Raw genomic sequence first — 17,822 nt, 5'->3', positions numbered from 1 at the left:
GGCCAACAACACAGTGACGAAACTGCGACACAGGGTGAGTTACTTCGATGTCCATTGCACTCTGTCCTCCTCTCTCTACCGCATCTTCTTCATTTCCCAATTCGTCTTCAGCATCTACGTTTATAGGAACAACGATTAATCGGAATGTCGCTGCAACATTGGGGAGGGGGGGCCCCGGCGAGCGGAATGTGTGCTCGCTCGGTTCCTTGAACGTGCCCAGGGTGTCCATACAGTGAGCGCTGTGTCTCCCCTCAGGCGAAGCCTCCCCGTCACTCAGTAGCATCGTGGACCCCAATGTACGGCCCCCATGCTCTTGCTCGGTCGCTTCTGCTCCATTTTCAGGCCTTGTGCCCCTGTCTCCCTCCTCTTTAGCCCCTCCTCGTTGTTTCTTCTTCCCTATCTGTCTTGTAGGCTCCGGGCAAAAGGGGGCTGTCATCATCAGTAAGGCATTCTTGGCGTTGTTTCTATGTGTGCACAGCTGTTAAGCCAGCTGCACGAGATGGGCTTCAGCGAGGCGCGCGCTGGTCGGGCCTTGCTGGCGACTAAGGATGGCTCTGCTACATTGGAGGCGGCCTTGGCGTGGCTGGAGGAGCACGAGGACGACTCTGGCATTGACGAACCCCTTACCGTAGAAGAGCTAGCTGCACGCAAATCCGCTGAGAAGACTCCCCTTACAGAAGAGGAGGCGCAGCGCCGTGCCTATGAACTGCAAAAGAAGCTAAGAGAGGTGCGTAGATCGGGTGTCTATATTCGTATGCATGAATTTGTGTACATATATTTAGGTGCTTCTGTGCGGCCTAACACTATCAGTATGCGCTTCACGTGGGCTATTGATAGGCGGATGTTGGACTGGGGCTGCACCTTCTCGTGGTTCCCTTCCAACTATGCGTATCTACAGCAGAAGATTTGGCTTCTGAACTGCTGCTGCATGAGCAGACTCCAGTCGTTGTCGTGGTGGGGGTGCAAAAGGCATATGGCGTCCAGCGAAAAGAGTCTTTTGCGTTTTCAGGAACGCGTCAAGAGGGAGAAGCAGGAGGCAATCGAGAAGGAGCGTTTGCGGATGCAGCAATCGAAGGCGCTTCTAGAGCAGCAAGCAAGGCTGGAGGAGGAGACTAGGAAGCGCGCCATTCTGCAGCTTCAGAAAGAAAAGGAGGTGGGCCAGAGAGCCGTAGGGAAGCGAAAAACACCAAGTGTTTTTTAGAGTTATGAAAAATCATGCCCTCCTTAACCATTGCCTCTTTTATGCGCTTTCCCGCATTCTTACCGCCGTTTTCCCCCGACCCCCGCAAAGAACTTCCCCACCAGCGTTTCCGCGCACTTAGTCTTAGAGAGGGAGGCAGTGAGAGCGAGCAAGGCAGACTGAGCGAGATGCTGCGCCCTTGTGTTGCACTTGATAGGAGGCTAAGAAGGAGCGCGAACGCCAAAGGGAATTACTCCGTCAGGATTACCGAGACCGGTTTGGCTGCGAGGTTCGAGGCCATGCTTGATTAGCTCCATTGATCGAAAGAATTCTAACTCGAAAATTTGGGCAGTAGGGCTCTAGAGTGCTGCGTACGCTGGTGGGGGGAGCATGCATGCGTTAGGGCTTAGCGGGCCTTCTAGGTAGAGCGATCGAGAAGGCACCCTCAGCTGCGTTGGTGCTGGAGAATTCCGCCCTTCCTAGCAACAAGCAGTTTCGAGAGCCTCTCTACTTTATGCAGGCTTACAGAGACAGAAGGTCGTCTTGCCGCGTCAAGCAATGCTTTGGCGAGGCGACTCAGGGCCCTGTGTGGAATGGAGCGGAATGCTCGTCGCTGCATTTATTTAGGCCCAGTTAGTCCTAAGGCATAAGAGCCTCAAAGTGCAGCGTTTGCTGTGTGCGCTTGTGGGGTGCCCCAGATGCCAGAGGATACCTCTCCGGCAGATGCCGAGGATAGAATTGCTAAGATGAGCGCCAAGGAGAAGGTGGCTTTCTACAGCAACGCGTTGCTTAAGAACTACAGAAAAGAGGATCCGCAGAAGCTCCTTGTTTGCCTTACGACCCTTCGGGTTTACGCGATTAACGCCAAAGACAACCCAACTGAACCAAAATACCATCGTATCAGGCAAGGGCTCTGCTCTCCCCAGCCATGTGCTTCGTGTTTCTCCGGCGAGGAATCCAATAAGTAGGGATGACCCAAATGGAGGAACTGGGCAAGTTCATGCTATTTCTTCTGACGTGGCATGCGCTTTAGGGCTTCTGTGAGGGTCTTCAGGAAAGAGAACGCGGCATTTAAATCACGGGTGCTGCCCTGCGAAGGGGTACTGCAACTTCTCGACGCCTGTGGCTTCAAAGACCAGGGTACCATGCAGATGTGCACCGCCAGAAGGGTCTCCTGCTGTTGTGGCATCGGCGATGAAACCTTCTAAGGAGCTACTCCGATAGAACTGAATTCACGTGAATGCAGCTTGCTTCTTGTGGGCCTCTTGTGCCCTATTGTTGCTTTGGCCTGTCCTGCGGTCCTTTGGCTCCCTGCCCATCAATGCCATTTCCTTGCGTGTCTTATGCCCCCTTTTTCTGTGTGCCTGCCCTTAGGCGATGCTCTGGTGATTGAGGGACAACCAGATGGCTTTGTGTTAGCTCAGGCGGTGAAGTTCTTTGATCTGTTGATTGGCCAGCTCCGCTCTTGAGGCTTTGCTGCATTCCCCCCGTTGCGTCCTGCAGAGAAAAGGAGTGCCTTTCGCTACGACTTTTCACACTATACCCCATGAAAGCCTTCTACCTCTTTGCCTTCCTCTACCACGTCTGTAGGTTGTTGGATTTGGCCCGCAGTCCCGTCCCGTAGTTCCTCATGATAAGACTTCGTCTCATGGCTGGCGGCCTGTTATCAGACAACACCGATGCAGCACCAGTGCTCCTACGACTTTGATATGAATGCCTCCCAGAACTTTGACGGGCCTCACGAAAGTGATGTCGGGAGGACGCACACCAGGCACCCCACCGTCACTGCAGCTACCCAGTTAATTAACTCTTTAAACTTGGGCGCCGCCACGTTCATGCGGAAAAAAGCGCTTAAGTGTCGCGAGTATCGTTCGTTTGTGTGCGGCACCATTCTTCCTTATAATGGTTTTGGTAGTGACAGACTGAGGGGAGTGCTGAGTCTTGCCTAGTTGTCTCTCTTGACCGCCGGACGCAGTGTGCCTCATGATCGGGGCACAAGCGGTAGCTGCCGCCATTGTCGTTGCCTCTAATTGCACGCATATAGCTGCCGCCGCTTGCAGGTGCTAGCTTTTAGTTTGCCTAGGAGATAAAACTAGACCAGGTGGGGTGCCAACGGGTGAAGGACAGCAGGGGGGGGAAGGTCGAAGGGCCCTAGGACAACCCGCGGCGCACTTTTTCCCAAGTCCCCCCAGACTTTTTTTAGCGAAATTAGGGACTATTCTTCAACATGGAACACACAGGGCTTGCGGAAACCCTGGCGAGAAAAGGGCTTCGGCCGTCCATAGCCTCAAGTACTTAGGAGCGACCAGGCAACAGCTGGGGAGCTCAGGGCCACTGGGTGGCTATCCCAAAAGGCGGCTCCGCTCAGAGCCTCTAGTCCTTGGGAGCGGACACTTTCCGCCTAAAAAAAACACTGTACATGCAGCAGGGGGGCTTGAAAGGCGAGGGGACCTCTGCGACGCAGGCTACCGCGTTACCTGAATGGTGGCCTGGAGTCAGGGCCCTGGTGAAAGCAGCATTGGTGGCGCATGAGGGATGGAGAAGGTCCGTATGTTACAACCAGATCTTCAAGGCCAACTACAACGCCACTGCGCTCAGGATCCGCTTCAGCAGCGCGTGGTATCTTCACTCCCAAGTCCCTCTCCAAAGTGTTCTTCGCTCCAAGTGTTGTAGGTGACTCGCTGGCAGGGCTACTGCTGCCCGCCTCCGCTCCTGGAGCGTTTGCGCGACTTTGTATAAAGGCCTCCTCTTGCGTCTCCGACCCTGAGAACCCGGCTGCCAAGACTTCTGGGCTCTTTGGGGTGCTCTCCGAAGGCTCCTGTTCGGCCACAAAGCCTAGACGGCAGCGTTTTCCCCTTGCGCGGGTTCCCTTCGAGAAACATGTGCTCTCAGCGGCTTTAAACGTTCCTTCTGCTGCTGCTGCTGTCGCTGGTGTCGCTGCTTCTTCAGTGAGTGCGGGGACAGCGCAAGAACCCTCCAAATCCCCTTGGGAGTCCTTTTCGCGAGCAGCAGCGTTCGTGCGCGCCTTGGCAGAGAGCACCATGCACGTAAGTGCGTGGACTAGCTTCGCCTCCACGTGGCAGGCGATTTCCCGCAAAGCGTCTTCTTCAAATAGAAGCAATTCGTCTGGAGGCACACACTCCGCGACTCCCCCGGACTCCTCAAAGAGAATGGGAAGGAACGGCTCCCCGGAGGTGCCTAGGCAGTATTCTTGAAGCTCTTTTGGAGCTTGAGGTTCAGCAAGTGCCGTGTCACTGCCGCCGCTGTCGGCAGTCTGAACAGTCTTGGGGGAAACAGTGGGCACCGGAGAGTCCGTAGAGTATAGAGGAGGAGAGAGCGTCAGGAACCGCAGCCTGCATATAAACCCTCCAGAATACCGCCTACACTCGCAGTCTACACTTGACCCTTGCCCCTAGCGATCTCCCCGCTTTCTCTATAGCATCAATAAGAGCCGCATATAAAGGACCCCGTAGTAGCCGTGCACTTTTGTGCACATGGCTCTTCAAAGGAACAAGAATGCGTGGACCGCCCTTCCAGAAAATTGTACCCCGCAAATAGTCAGCAGTACAAGCCGCGCATGCAAGCTGCCTGCGCACGCGTATTCAATCGAGAAACACACGAAATAGGGACGGCAGAGGGAGGGAAGGGCGATGCGAACGCTTCATTTCAGACCGACCATAATTGTTTCGGATCTATCATGCAATTCGCGTGGCGAGGCGGTGGGCGTGCGTGAGCGTCTCCAGCTCGATTCCTCTGCACCACACGTCATCATGATGCAGCGGCCGGCAAGCATAAAAAGCCCATGTTGTGGGCTACACAGTGGCACCGAGTGCGTCAGCTGGCCTTAATGCAGATGCGCTCAAAGCTGTGTTGGTTTTTTGACCAAGAAAGTGCGAATCCCCTGCGTGTGCACTCCCCAACGGTCGCCTTCTGCCCGCTTAAAAAATTGAAAAGACTCCCCACACGCATACGCATACACGCATACAAATATATATATATATATACATACACACGTACACATACACACGTACACATACACATACGCATACACACACACATACACACACACACGCACACACACCTACGGGCCTGCACAAGCACGGTCTAGGCAGAAATAGGCAGGAAGTAGATGTGCAGGAAAGAAAATTACCAAGTCAACAATCCGGGGAAATCGGGGTTGCCAGAGGTACGTCTGCATTTCCTGCTCGTCTAGAGCCAGGAGATGCAGCACGTTGCGCCTGTCAGCTTGCAGACGCAAAGCCCCCAGGTAGTCCTACAGCCGCAGCAGGCAGCATAGAGCAGGCAAGTCTGTTCCGCTGTCTGTGATGCTTCACAGGGTCATTCCGGCGTGAAGAAGCTAGACTATGGAGCGATCGTGTTCCTTTTGACTACTTTAGGGGCAAGCGGTGCATGCCAGCCGGTGTTTCCTCCTACAAGGAGGGCCCTGGCCTCATGGGAATACACAAGGCAAGCGCTGAATGGGCCTTTCAGCGAAACAAAAGAGCAGGAGCTTTAGATGCCATGGTTGATGAAAGTTTGGGTGCAGGGGCAAGAAGGCCAGGGAGAACGGAACCGCGCGGAGAGAACGCACCGCTCTGTCAATGAGGCCCTCGACGGTCTTAAACTGCTCCGTCAGTTTCTTCTTTTCGACCAACTCTATGACCTCAGGAGGCGGCGATAGCTGCAACCATGAGGAGCTGCAGGCAGCAGCTCCTAGCCACCAGGAGGGACTCATCTGCTCACGATATTCTGTGTGGAAAGAGTTGCTATTGAGCACCCCTCCGATGCTCAAGAGAGGCCGAGACACCGAAGTGTTCAGCCTCCGAGTGACGCTAGGACGGGAAGCAGGAGTGCCAGAGGGGGGGTTGCGAAAGGGAGTGCCCCCCCCCCCAGTCGCACCGGGGCAACTGGCGCTGCTCACAGTGCTGCTACCAGCGCTGCCGCAACCCCTCCGCTGGCCTGTGCCTCCCGGGGAAGACATATACGGAGCTCCTGATGTCGAAGGCACGTGAGGGATACGCGGTGTGGGATCTTCTGTTCGTCCTGCCCAAATTGGAGCACAAACCGTCCACATGCACTGTTTGACCCCGACAATCTGTCCTATCTCAGGCGTGCTATGAAAACGTCAACCGACCCAAGAAAGCTTCAACATGCGGGCAATGTAGCACAGCCTTCCAGCTTACCAGGTCTGTTCTCTGGCAAAAATCCCGGCTCGGGGAGGTGGCGAAGAGGCAAGGACTTGGGGGGTGTCTTGGGGGTTGGAACGATGCCCAGCATCCCCATGTGCCCGGAAGGCACTCCCTCCGTGAGCTTTATCACTTGCGAGAGATCTGAACGCATGATGGGGGAAACTGGTCGCTGAGGCAGAGGGGCGCTCATCATGAACCCCGTGGATACCGGTGCGTAAGCCTCGCCACCAAAGGGAACACTAACGCTTCTTCCAGGCGGCCTTTGCATCGTGTCAGGAACGCAGCCTATTGGAGTAATAACACCATCAGTTCCCGCAGGACTGCTGCTTCCTCCCACGAAATTGTGGCCAGCCGTCGGAGTCCAGGGACTCCCACGACCCCGAGGGGCAGAAGAAATTTCCTCCCCGATACCTCCAGGCGCCGCTGCACCATCCATTTGCAGCCGCCTCCTCCGGAAGGCTTGATTCGCGTCCCCTCAGCCGCTGTGGAATGAATGCTGACAGGAAAACACTGAACGGAAGAGGTTACGGCGATGCGGGTAAGGGCTATGCCTGCCGCGAAGAAACACAAAGCAGCACGCAGTTCATTCAACCGTTCGATGCTTTGGAGGAAATGAGGATCCTGTGTAATCAGCATATGCCTTGCCCTTAAACCTGGCCTCTCTATGTTACATGCGCTCAGACCGCGCTGAGCCACAGCCCCCTTCCAGCCGGCGCATGCAAAATTGACCAAGATTAGCCCATATTAAGGCCGATTTTGTACAGAATTCACAAGAAGAATACTTAACACTCCACTGTTGATGTGTTTTCCTGGTCGTCACCTACATGGTGTAACGCGGGGGGCGCAGCGCAGAAGAAGTACGTACCAGCTGAAATGCAGAATACGTGAAATCTCCAAAAGCTGCACAGACAAATTAGTGGCTACCATGGCGACACCTTGTTCAGCAAAACATATCTTATCAGCTCATTACTCATGTGTAAGGTTCTCCCGCTTGCAGGCCCTTGCACCGATGCGTGATCGTGTCACTTCTCTGGCTCACTTGCTCCTATTTTGCAACAAAGAAGGGCTTCTGTTGTGTCACTCATTGCCATGATACTGCTTCCAGAACTCCTTGCAGCCCTTGCACTTTGCTTACTTCCTAAGAGCCCGAGGCACTCCTTAGTCGACCAGGAAAAAACGGAAGTAACTCAGTGCGTTGGGTCTAGCACTATGAGCTTATACAAAAATTACTTATACTCAAGCGGCTTTGGCCTTTACTGCTTTCTCCAAAACACACAAGGATGGTAGTGTGTGATCGCTTGGCTTGAGAGGTGACACGTTCTAGCGCTTTGCTGTTGGCTTTACTCTTTTGCGCTATGGACAGTCTGTTGCATATAGCCGTCTTTGCTTTTTGCTACCTAGCATGCGTCTACAGTCTCTTTGGATATTTAGACTGCATGAGCACGCTTTATTTATGCCATGGTGTTCTTGTCCTGGCGATCTCCGATCCGCTTTACAGCACGAGGCGAGCTGTGAAGCAAATCAAGTTGTGGAGAATACAAGAGTCTGCAGCTCGCGCTTTCCCATACTTGTTCGCCGGCGATATGCAGATCTTTGTCCTTTATTGCTACCCCAAACTTGCCCCTAGGTATTGTATGCATTTCTGGTCTGCTCTTCAGGCAGCAAGGCAAGGGAGAGAGTTCTAGTTACTTTGGTCCAATTATTGCGTGCCAGAGCAGTGTGGGGTGCGATTCGGAGACAGCCATCCTTTTGACTTTTTGTTTCTGCAGACTGGTAGAACTCATATGAAGTGTGCGCTTCTCATGTCACTCCTCTGCAGTGCAGGCCGGTCAAATGACCTTTCAGCTACATGACTAGCGGGGCGTTTTTGCGTGTTGTCACTTTATCCATTGTTTTGCTTTACATTCGAATAACCCTAAACAAGTAGTAGCATATCCTAGTTAAAATCGGTTTTGCTTCCTCTTCCTATTTGACTCGGCACTGTTTACCATCAATGCGATATCCCTTTAACAATCACTATTTGCAGAGGGGAAAAATGGATCAAAGCCGGCTAGCTTATTTCACCCTGATTAGTGCGAAGGGGAGGCAACATTGGGATGTTCCATTTATGGCCATATTGCTGCCCCGGACTTTTTGGGATGCGTACACTGAAATGCATCTATTAGTCCTTGGTAGAATATTGCAAAAAGCAATCGTGTAATAATGTAGGCTTTCTGTGAGGAGACACTTAACTCCCGATTCGATACAAATTTGATTAGAATTTTTTCCAGTGCTTTTTTTCTGACAGAACTTCCGCTTTCCCGCGTACCTGAGAGTCACCGACATGAGGGAAGAGGTCCAGCTGGAGTGAGCATTGCTTCTCTATCTAAGCAGTCCGATCATTCACAGGTGGCTGCACATGGCACCTAGAGCACTCGCACACTACAATGCCTCTTTTTGCATTGGCGTTCCAGTATTTTGACTAAACAAGATATACGAATGAGCAAGCCAACTAGGCGTTTCCTTAATAGTTCTTAGTTCACATAAATAGTGTATTATAAAGTATTCAAGTGTAGCTAAGCCCACTACATTCTGAGTCAAGATTACAAAGATGCAGCGCGACCCAGTGTAAGAAACCGCCGCGCCAAATGGCTTATCAACGATGTGTTGGGCGCATGAGTGGGGCAAGTTTAATCGGCATCTGGCTACATGCACAGTGCTGTCTTGTATAGTGAGTGAGGGCCATGAATGATTTGCTGTCGTCCTGGAGAAAAAGGCATTTGTTGCCCGTTTCCCTTGAGATGGCTTATCTGGAAAATATGCAAGGGCACTGTGCATAATGAGTTGCTAGACATCCTGAGCAGTGCCAAGCAATATACATGCAGGCACACTCCTTGTCAGCTTTGTGAATTTTCGTTATCACTGTACAGGGCATGCATAAGTGGGCGTCGTCGGGAAATATCCAGCTTTGTGTACGCATATGGCCTAATTTAGTGGAGTTATTGCTCTTACGCTGGAATGTAAAAACGCATTGCGCCTCCACATTTACAGTGGCTGTTTTATAAGCAACAAATAGGCAGCTTGCTGGTCCTGGCTGATCGCATGCACCGGGCAGAGCAATGACTGACAGCTCGGGTGTCTGTGTGACGCGAAAGGCACGATGTAGACCGATTTTGAGTCAATTTCCGATTTTGCGCGCATATTTCAAAGATAGGCGGTGTGTAATCTTTTTCTCCAGTGCAGCCTTCCACCTCAAGCCCCTTGGTCACTGAACTCGACGCGTTGTTCCCGTAAGCTACGTGGTACCGAGCCTGTTGTTCTCGCTCTTCCCATTTGTTGCGTGTCCGACAAAGTGACCAGCCTCTCCATACTTCTTCCATGCAGCTTGAGTCCTGTCTGTACACCGAGATTCAAAGACATCGAACCTGCCTTCCAGCCGTCCATTTTCCCACATGACTGATTCTCCGCTGCCATTATCGAAAACTCGATCATTCAGAGGGCTGCTGTCTTTGCCTGTGGGCTACCGGTAAGCCATGGCATCCGCGGCTGACAGCGGTCATGCCCTCCCCAGCGCATCCCTTCTCTGCGGAAGTTGTTCTCGTCCCGTTGTCATAATAGAAGATGCGGGCCCTTCTCTTTGGAACGGCATGGCTGAAGAAAAGGGAGAGCTCTTGAGCACAGAGAAGCACCAGCACCACTCCCAGCTGAAAGGGTCCTTGGAATCCGCTTGTGGTGTGCGAAGGCAAGAGGCACAGGAAACGGAGTCGAGCTTAGGGGAAGCCTCCGTCGTTCTGTCGCCTGTCCTGGAGAGATCCCCCGCACAGGCGCATGCTGAGAGCCCCTCACCTATAAACGGAGGCTCAGTAACTCCTATAGCACGGCCACAATGGGATGCCACCAGCCAGGGTGGCCCCAGTGAGCCAGCGAGAGGGGCGGATGAGTCTGGCGGAAAAGAGGATGATGCAATTATGCTGCATCCCCTCTGCTCCAACTGCTTGGATGCGGCGATAGCAGAGCTGGCTCCAGAAATTGCGCATGAAAAGCGTCTCATAAGGAAATACGATAGAGCTTTGCGACGTTTGGAACGCAGGCGTGATAGTCAGGCCTCTTCAGCCACAACCGTGGAGGCACCTGCTGCCAAAGATGCCGGTGCTTTCGATAAAACTCCTTCGTCCGTGTGCACAGCGTCCTCAAATGTCCAGCTACAGGTTCTTGAGGAGGAAGAGAAGCAACTGCTAAGCGAAATATCCTCCCTAGAGGCAGCTGTAGCGCAGAGAGAGAATCAACAGCTGGCAGTAATGGCGGAGATTTCTGAGCTGTATTTGTGGCAATTGGAGTTCTGGTTACTCTTTTCGACCCATTTGCTGCGGACTGTAAGACACGAAGAGGTGCGACTTACCAGGTTTGGTGTTTGTTTACGCTCCGTCATTTTTCCCTACCCCGTGGCATGCCCCTCCTACTTCACCCGTTCCCTGATTGAGGCTTTCTTTTTGTGTGGGCTGCTGTAAGGGATGCTTGCTTGCATTGTAGTATCTCCTACATAGTGAGTAATGACATCTCAAAGAGTTCTGCTGCTAGTGGCTCTGTCAGCCTTTCTGCCACGCTCGGTGATTCCACAGGCTGCATTTCAGTCTGCGGTATCAAGTTTCACGACACCAGCTCTCTGTCGTGGTCTCGTTGCTGGTCCTTTGTCGTCCCCACAGACTTCGTGCAGGCCTTTCGCTTACTGCTACTTCAAATCCTTTGCATGTTTCGCGCTTTTCCGGATGCTCAAGGATTTCGCTCATGCGTGTGGTACATTTTCAGCGGAAGCGTTCGATGGAGAGGCTGTTTGCCTATGTAAGCCAGGAACTGAAGCGGCTCAAGCGGTTCAACACTATGAACGAAGCTTTCCATATATGGACTTCTCAGTTTCTGCCCTCAATAAACAACTGCCGCATTGGTGCGTCATGGGGTGAAGCCCCAGCCTCGCCGCTCTTGACATCAAGAGGCGGAAGGGAATCCTAGAAAGGCAGCACATTTCAAGGGGAAAACGGGTTCTTCCCATATTCACGTCCAGAAGGGGGAGTTCCTTTTTAAGTATTCCGGGGCTCTCTGGCCACGCAGTGTGTCTGCACTAAGCTAGACACTACTTGGAGAGTACCATGCTGCACAGAACACAGTCAAACAGCCACCGGGTGGATGTCGAGGCCGCTCAAAGAGAGGGGGCTAGGCAATGGAAGGCGCAGGAATTCGTTGGCTAGCCGGCAGGAGCAGCCCTTGCCGCTTTTGGGGCTCCTGTCCAGCAAGTCTCCCTGCGGGCAAGCTGCATTGACATACACCTGGGGCTGCATGTGTGTTCCGTTTCACCCCAGGGAGGATCTCGTCTCCCTGCTGCCCCGCATGGTCCGAAATTAACACCGGCTGGGGCTACCTGACGCTCCTACTGGATGCCTTCTACCGTAAATGCCAGGTGCAGCCTTCAGGGTATCGGATCGTTCCCAGAGGCCAATTCTCTTTCCTCTTACGGTAAGCGAGGCGCCGCATGCGGTGCGCAGAAGGCACTTCTCGCCGGGGCTGCAGCCGATTCAGAATGGAACGAACGGCCCGCGGAGGCTTCCACTCAGTCTGCTGTCGCTACAGCCGAGAAGAGGGAGCAGCGGGGCGGCTCAGTTTTTATGTGTAGATAGGTCCCTTCCTGAAAGCGTGACCCTTCAACCCAAGACGCTGAGCGCAAAGACTATTGGATTGTGCAGGAAGAAGGATAATGCCATGCTTCCCCTCCATGGGGGCGGCGGGGAGGTCGGCCTGAGTCGTTTCTTCTATAGCAACAAAAAGTTCGATTCCGCGATGACGGCTTACCTCGAATGTGTCAAAGAGGTGACTCCCTTTTAAATCTAGTGCCCGCCTCAGTCTTTATATTGGGAAATTCGTGAGCGTTCGTAGAGAGCCGCTCACCGCCAGGGGCTTCTCGCTCAAGTCAAATCTTGCATTCTTCTTGGGCAATGAGGGGCGAGGGATTCTTCTTCGCAATACAGCGTAGCTACACCGATTCAAAATCCCCTGAGGTTCCGAGCCCGTCCCCCTTGACTCTTTCTTCCGCCATGCGCGGAATTTGTGTTTGCAGCTGTTTGACTGTCTGGTAAAAGCTGCTCAAGAAAGGTTGGAGCAGCGAACAGCTGCCTCCGCCTTGCTGCCCTTCCCTGAACTTCCGTACGAAATAGAGGGTGAGGAAATACCTATTGTCTCTAGCTGCCCCCCTGCTGCTGCGAAGTAGCCCCGAGCTCCGTCTGATCTGGCACAGGCACGCGTGGCTTGCACATGGGAGCGAAGTTTGGGGTTCTATGCACTGATGTATACAGGAGACAAAGTAGGGGGCTTCAGCATTAGGCTACAGCTAAATCAGGACGAGAGATGGACCAAGGCCCTCAAGCATCTTCTCATCGACATGAAGTGGCTGCTCGAGTACATTGAGCGTAGGTCTGCACGTCAGTTTTGCTTCTGTCCTTTAAGCTGACCTAATACGCTGTAACTGAACCTCAGCTAGGTGAGGGCAGACACGGCAGGGGAATAATGAGTACCGAAGGGCGGCTGACTTCTTTTGCTGGGCTGCTCTTCTGAGACTGTGCAGAATGAACTGCGATGATACGGAATCTTCAGGTGTGTCTGTAGTCGCCACGTCGGTGCCTTGAGCTGGTCCGCAGCGAGCGCTGCAAGATCAGTGGCTCCGTCATCATCCGCCTGGTCTGGGGGACTGCTTCATATAACTGGGAGCAACGCCTAGTTTTTGGTGGAGGGGTAGGGGGGCAAGTCGTGGCCTCTGCAAAATCGTTTTGTGGCCAAATTGATCCTGCGCACGCCTCCGAGGATAATAGCGCTACACGCACCATGGTGTGTTAAGGGTAGAGCCCTCTCCAGCCTGCTGTGGCCTGTACTTGGTGCTGCTGCTACCCTTCCAGCCCCTCAAAGCTTAGGAAGGGCAAATGATCACTAGGATCTAAATGTGGAGCCTACTGGAAGTAGATCTACGGAGGGGCTGATAGCGCCACTCCGCAGTGCAGGAGAAGCTTCACAATACTCAGTTTGCGTACATTGGCAAACGGAGCATGCCCATGAGCAGTTGTTGACGCTGCCAGAGCGCATTGTTAGCCTGCCTACTACTCAAGCCGTTGCAATCATCGCTGGTTGAACAAACAACGGAACTGCGCCGCCAGCCTATCCCTGCCCCCTTCCCGCCTCCCTCACTGGGATGTCCGGGTACTTAAGATGTGTAGTGTAGGTCCCCCCAAGTGCCGCAAAACGTCGTTTGCAACATGCACCAGCAGCAGCACCAATGCCCCTCAGCTACGATACTGCTTTTTTGCGGGCTGTGGCGTGCCCCCTGATAAGATGTCGTTTCATCCACGGGTTGGCACCCAGCGCGACGGAGGGTACTGAGGACCTTCGAGTAGGCCTGCTGAGGTCAAAAAGGCTGTTGCTGAGCCTCGCCCTCACTAGCCTTATGGTAGAAAGGTGCTGTCTCAGTGTCAGGGAACACGGCCGGATGCACATCACATGGCGACACTGACAGCGGCCGGCTAGACATTCTAATTCAGGTGTAGATATTCGTGTCCTGTGTTTCACTCGTCCTACGAGTAGCAACGTTCGTGAGCCACTTTAGGAAGGGGCGTGCCAGGAGGGGAGAATATATATACCACGGCAGGAGGGAGCCGTTAACGTGCAATTCTTAGGAGAGTTAAAAACATGTAGATGCGAGGGAAGCATCAGCATGGCAGCAATGTTGAAATGAAGTCAATAAAAATGGCGCTTGTGGCTGCAGATAAGCATCCCTAATTGGGTCGCCAACAGGTTCGTTTCTATCCGTGAAGTGTATTTGCACTCCTCAGCTAATCAGTCAAGCGGGAGTAAATTAGACTACATCTGAGAGCTAAATGCTCCTGCGTAATACCATGCGCGGGTGAGGGCCCTAAGAGCTTCTCGGCCCTCAGCGTCCATGCGAGTCACCAATTTCCCTAGGCCCAGCCTCAGGGTCTCCCTTGTCGGATTCGTTACATGGGCCAGGGGGCCCCCCGCAGCAGAAAGAGGGTCTGTCAAGGCTCTGGGTGGCACAAGACACGCAAGCTGTGCCTCCGTGTGCGGGTCCAGCCTGAGTTGCTTTGTCTTTGTCTTAGCGGATGGAGCTGCCGCGGAGGCAGGCAATATGACAGACGGAGTCTTGCGGGATTGGGGCTTGAGTGCAGCCCGAGAATCAGAGCTGCATGCCATGTCCATCACTTGCGAGTGCACCAGCCACGACACTGCAATGCGGGGGTGTGCGCGGCAAAAGGCCAGGTCCACGGGGATCTCTGGAGGCAGCAGAGCTTCTATAAGCTCAGAATCTGCTTCTCTCTCTTCCTCTAGTTTTTCCTCAGGAAGAGAGGCTAGAAACTCACTGCCCACGACATCAAGCCTTTTGCAATCGTCTACAGTACTTGTCCTCGCCCCAACTACGGACTCCGCAGACGGCATGTTGTCTGAGGGGCCAAGACCAGCGCCAGGCTTTTGAGGAAACTCGCGAGGTGAGGACGATGGAGTTTTATAAGAGCCGAAGATATGAGGATTCTGCGAGATGGCACCGCGAATGCTGCCGAGTAGGTGCCTGAAAGTATCTCCTGTAAAAGTTGCACAACAACAAATACAGCAAAACACCACCACCCCACGAGACATCCACCCAAACCCTATACTAAAGTCCTCCTCTGTTTCCCCCTATACCAAAGCTGGATTTGGACCACAGAGGCCTGCTGGGGCTTTGCGAAGAAGTATCAAGAAGCACTGCACAGCAGACCGACGCTAGAAGTAACGCTCGAGAAAGGGGCCAGGTCACACTAAAATGAAACGCCTCAACGGCTTAGCGGTTTCGAAGGGGGGCCTGCGCAAGAGAGAGTGTTTGCACCCGTCTGCAAGGGAATAGCTGCAAACGACCCTTATGGATAGGCCTACTTACGTTTCAATGCCGCCGATAAATATTCTCGCATTGCTGGATCCGCTACGCTGTCAACCTGAGTGCCCCGCTGCCGTTCTGTTGCATTTGCGATTGCCTCAGCTCCTGTGTCTGGTCTTCCTCCGGCTGCTTCCCCTATTCTGCCTGCCTCAGACTCTAGCGAATCACTAAGTGTCGATAGGCCTCTTTGCTTTTCACATGGCGTAGGGGGCAGGGCTGCACCCACCAGCCTTGCAGGCTCGGCCGCAGTCACAAGGCCCAGTTCCCCTTTGTGTGTGTCGTGTGCCTTCTCGCTCAAGTCCTGGGAGGCCTCGCCTACTTGCAGCTTATCTGAAGAAGTGAGAATCACTTTTTGATCCGATGGGAAGTTTTCGGAGTGAGAGCTAGCGGGCCCCATGTGCTGCTGCGTTGTTGCACGCGTCGAATCTGTCCGGCTTCCAGCTGGAGGCGCTCCTGCCAGCTGCAAAATACATACAAAAGCCTTTTTGAAATGAACATGGCGCGCACGCACACTGATAAGAAATATGTGAGGCACGCCCTATCGGCAGCAAGGTGCGGGGGGTCAAGACTCGGCCATCATAGCCTCTATTCCCTGTTCCCCTGCCCAAGTGACCATCACTTCTACGCGCCTTTGCAGAAGAGTTCGACAAGACACTGCATGCAAGAAGGTCAGGATCATGGTGCAGGCGGCCAATAGAAGATGATGGGCAGTACACAAGGTGAGCGAGTCGGCAGAGAGCGGTAGACTTGCTGCTACTTATAGTTAGGTGGGTAAGCTCTTACGCAGTGAGAGCTGATGAGCTGCGCAAAGAAAGATGCCACAGGATCTGTCGGCTCCTGGCTGCACTCCGAATGAAAGCACCAATCAGCAGCACAAGAGGGCACCACGTCGAAGAAGGCAACGTCGGGGTCGCCTGCGGAGAAGGAACTGTTCTCTGCCTCGCTGTTGCAGCTGGTTTCATCTGGACTTTCAAGTGCCGCTAGCGCCTCGTCCTGCCCTTCAGCCTCCACATCAGAAGCAGCAGGAAAGACCAGGTGCTTCCCAGCGTCCTTTTCAACGCCCTCAAAATGATGATTGTCAACATCGTTAGTGGCCTCAGACAAAGAGCCCACACAGGGGCCACCTTTGCCCTCTGACACGGCGCCGCAGCTAAGCATTGTGCTGGGACGCACAGACTCCGTTTCCAATTAGCAGTCCAAACCGCTCAAAGATCAAGAGTCAAGAGGGTAACCAGTAATCGAAATTGTAGCTTTACATGCCAAAGCAACGTATGCAGCACATAGGACTTTACGGCAAGGCCCTTTTTGACAAGGCGCTGCAAATTGCAGCTCGCCCTCCGCTGTAACTGCCGATGCCACAATAATGCTATCGCTTCCACCACCTGCTTCTACTGCTGCTGTACTCACACAAAACACTGAAACGGCGAACTTTGCCACCCTCAGCGCATCGATCCACCGGGAAAGCCGCTACGCAAAGAAGCTGCTTCTCCTCTTCCACTCTTATTCACTGCTCTTAACTGGAAATACTTCAGCCACCGGGGTGTTGCTGGGATATGCGATCCTCTGTTACTTTAAGGCGGCCCGCGGGATGGACGAGTAAGGGAACCCCTGCGGCGACAGCGGGGAGGGCGTTGAGTTCAAACGAGAGATTCAGCAGTCTACGGAAAAGGGAAGACGGGATCGGGTGTATAGACGCTTCGAAATCACTTCATGTACTCTCCCCGAGTTTGACTTTCGATTGTTCACGTAATCGAAGGAGCACGGGCATGTGGGCGCTCTATCCCTTTTTCTCAATAGATCGTCACCAATGAAGCGATTTCTCATAAAGTCTTCCACCCTTTCTACCCATGTGCTGCAAAATCTCCTCCCGGCACATGGAAGTTCCCGTTGGTCGGATAGCGCTCCTGGGCATCGCTCCAGGGCATTGCATGTGCATAGTCTGGGGGCTTATGCCTGCATGCTTGTCTTAATAACAAGCTCCTTCCTCCGCAGTTTCTTAATCTCTGTGTCATTGTTCCTCTCTAAAAGAATCTGCCTCAAGTCTGCTCGCTTCAAGAATTGCTATGCGCGAGCAGGCGCAGGCGGCTCGCTGACAGGTCAGGGGGCATAGCTGGTTCCTGCTTCACGAAGTAACGAAGCCTTGTTAATCCATCTATATGAATACAAGTACAGAAAGAGACAATTCTGTGTAGGCCTATGTCTTGGTTCCTTCTCTCTTCTCATTTATCCCTACGGCTTGTCCGTGAATGCCGTTCCATCTACAGTGCCCCAGATCCTTCAAAATCTGCAGCCTCCCTTGAATACCTTGCAACGAATTTAGGCACAAGCGGAGCTACCACCTACGGAGGGCGAAGCGTGACGCAGAGCGGGGCTGCAGGAGACAGCACTCGGGCGCGTTTGCCTTTCGCAGGTCCCACAGAGGCACCTAACGGCTTTTCAAAGTGGCTATCTGACTCCTGTAGCATACGATGGCAATTTCTCGGCTGCACATGAGCAGCAGATAACTTGCAACAAG

At 53.3% G+C, this 17,822-nt stretch overlaps 4 protein-coding genes across 4 annotated transcripts; 2 read left to right on the top strand and 2 right to left on the bottom strand.

Moving 5' to 3' along the window:
- Nucleotides 1-499: 499 nt before the first annotated feature.
- LOC34622294 (UBX domain-containing protein 1-A) lies at nt 500-2,649 on the top strand. The gene is made up of 6 exons (XM_026337380.1): nt 500-727; nt 1,010-1,153; nt 1,398-1,469; nt 1,879-2,105; nt 2,235-2,320; nt 2,555-2,649. The coding sequence occupies exons 1-6, from the start codon at nt 500-502 to the stop codon at nt 2,647-2,649; spliced, it is 852 nt and encodes a 283-aa protein (XP_026193165.1).
- A 1,004-nt stretch (nt 2,650-3,653) lies between these two features.
- LOC34618631 lies at nt 3,654-6,805 on the bottom strand. Its single transcript, XM_026337379.1, has 4 exons — nt 6,364-6,805; nt 5,772-6,145; nt 4,857-4,933; nt 3,654-4,533 (listed from the first exon to the last, which is right to left on the bottom strand). Exons 1-4 carry the CDS (start codon nt 6,803-6,805, stop codon nt 3,654-3,656), a joined length of 1,773 nt encoding a protein of 590 aa, XP_026193164.1.
- A 3,076-nt stretch (nt 6,806-9,881) lies between these two features.
- On the top strand, nt 9,882-12,844 carry LOC34618632 (beclin-1-like protein). The gene is made up of 6 exons (XM_026337378.1): nt 9,882-10,736; nt 11,155-11,290; nt 11,703-11,856; nt 12,084-12,207; nt 12,455-12,554; nt 12,690-12,844. The coding sequence occupies exons 1-6, from the start codon at nt 9,882-9,884 to the stop codon at nt 12,842-12,844; spliced, it is 1,524 nt and encodes a 507-aa protein (XP_026193163.1).
- Nucleotides 12,845-14,241: 1,397 nt separating this feature from the next.
- On the bottom strand, nt 14,242-16,465 carry LOC34618634. The gene is made up of 4 exons (XM_026337377.1): nt 16,130-16,465; nt 15,311-15,767; nt 14,533-14,978; nt 14,242-14,493 (listed from the first exon to the last, which is right to left on the bottom strand). Exons 1-4 carry the CDS (start codon nt 16,463-16,465, stop codon nt 14,242-14,244), a joined length of 1,491 nt encoding a protein of 496 aa, XP_026193162.1.
- Nucleotides 16,466-17,822: the final 1,357 nt, after the last annotated feature.

The sequence above is a fragment of the Cyclospora cayetanensis genome, unplaced genomic scaffold (genome assembly GCF_002999335.1).
Source record: "Cyclospora cayetanensis isolate NF1_C8 unplaced genomic scaffold, CcayRef3 CcayRef3_contig_18, whole genome shotgun sequence".
NCBI lineage: Eukaryota > Apicomplexa > Conoidasida > Eucoccidiorida > Eimeriidae > Cyclospora > Cyclospora cayetanensis.
Note: the sequence above shows the minus strand (reverse complement) of the source record. Positions and strands in the feature narration are given on the sequence as shown.

Bases quoted from the DNA above. Each gene is read 5' to 3' on its own strand.
- LOC34622294 (XM_026337380.1), top strand. From the start codon at position 500: ATGGGCTTCAGCGAGGCGCGCGCTGGTCGGGCCTTGCTGGCGACTAAG. The intron at 1,154-1,397 runs GTGGGCCAGAGA...TGCACTTGATAG, and splicing joins AGCTTCAGAAAGAAAAGGAG to GAGGCTAAGAAGGAGCGCGA. The intron at 2,321-2,554 runs GTACCATGCAGA...GCCTGCCCTTAG, and splicing joins CTGTGGCTTCAAAGACCAGG to GCGATGCTCTGGTGATTGAG.
- LOC34618634 (XM_026337377.1), bottom strand. From the start codon at position 16,465: ATGCTTAGCTGCGGCGCCGTGTCAGAGGGCAAAGGTGGCCCCTGTGTG. The intron at 14,979-15,310 runs GTAAGTAGGCCT...CAACTTTTACAG, and splicing joins TTTATCGGCGGCATTGAAAC to GAGATACTTTCAGGCACCTA. The intron at 14,494-14,532 runs GTCATATTGCCT...CCATCCGCTAAG, and splicing joins AATCCCGCAAGACTCCGTCT to ACAAAGACAAAGCAACTCAG.
- LOC34618631 (XM_026337379.1), bottom strand. From the start codon at position 6,805: ATGGATGGTGCAGCGGCGCCTGGAGGTATCGGGGAGGAAATTTCTTCT. The intron at 6,146-6,363 runs GTAAGCTGGAAG...CTTCCCCGGGAG, and splicing joins TTTGCCAGAGAACAGACCTG to GCACAGGCCAGCGGAGGGGT. The intron at 4,934-5,771 runs GTGCGTTCTCTC...CGTGTGGTGCAG, and splicing joins AGGGCCTCATTGACAGAGCG to AGGAATCGAGCTGGAGACGC.
- LOC34618632 (XM_026337378.1), top strand. From the start codon at position 9,882: ATGGCATCCGCGGCTGACAGCGGTCATGCCCTCCCCAGCGCATCCCTT. The intron at 10,737-11,154 runs GTGCGACTTACC...GTACATTTTCAG, and splicing joins GGACTGTAAGACACGAAGAG to CGGAAGCGTTCGATGGAGAG. The intron at 11,291-11,702 runs GTGCGTCATGGG...GTTTCACCCCAG, and splicing joins AATAAACAACTGCCGCATTG to GGAGGATCTCGTCTCCCTGC.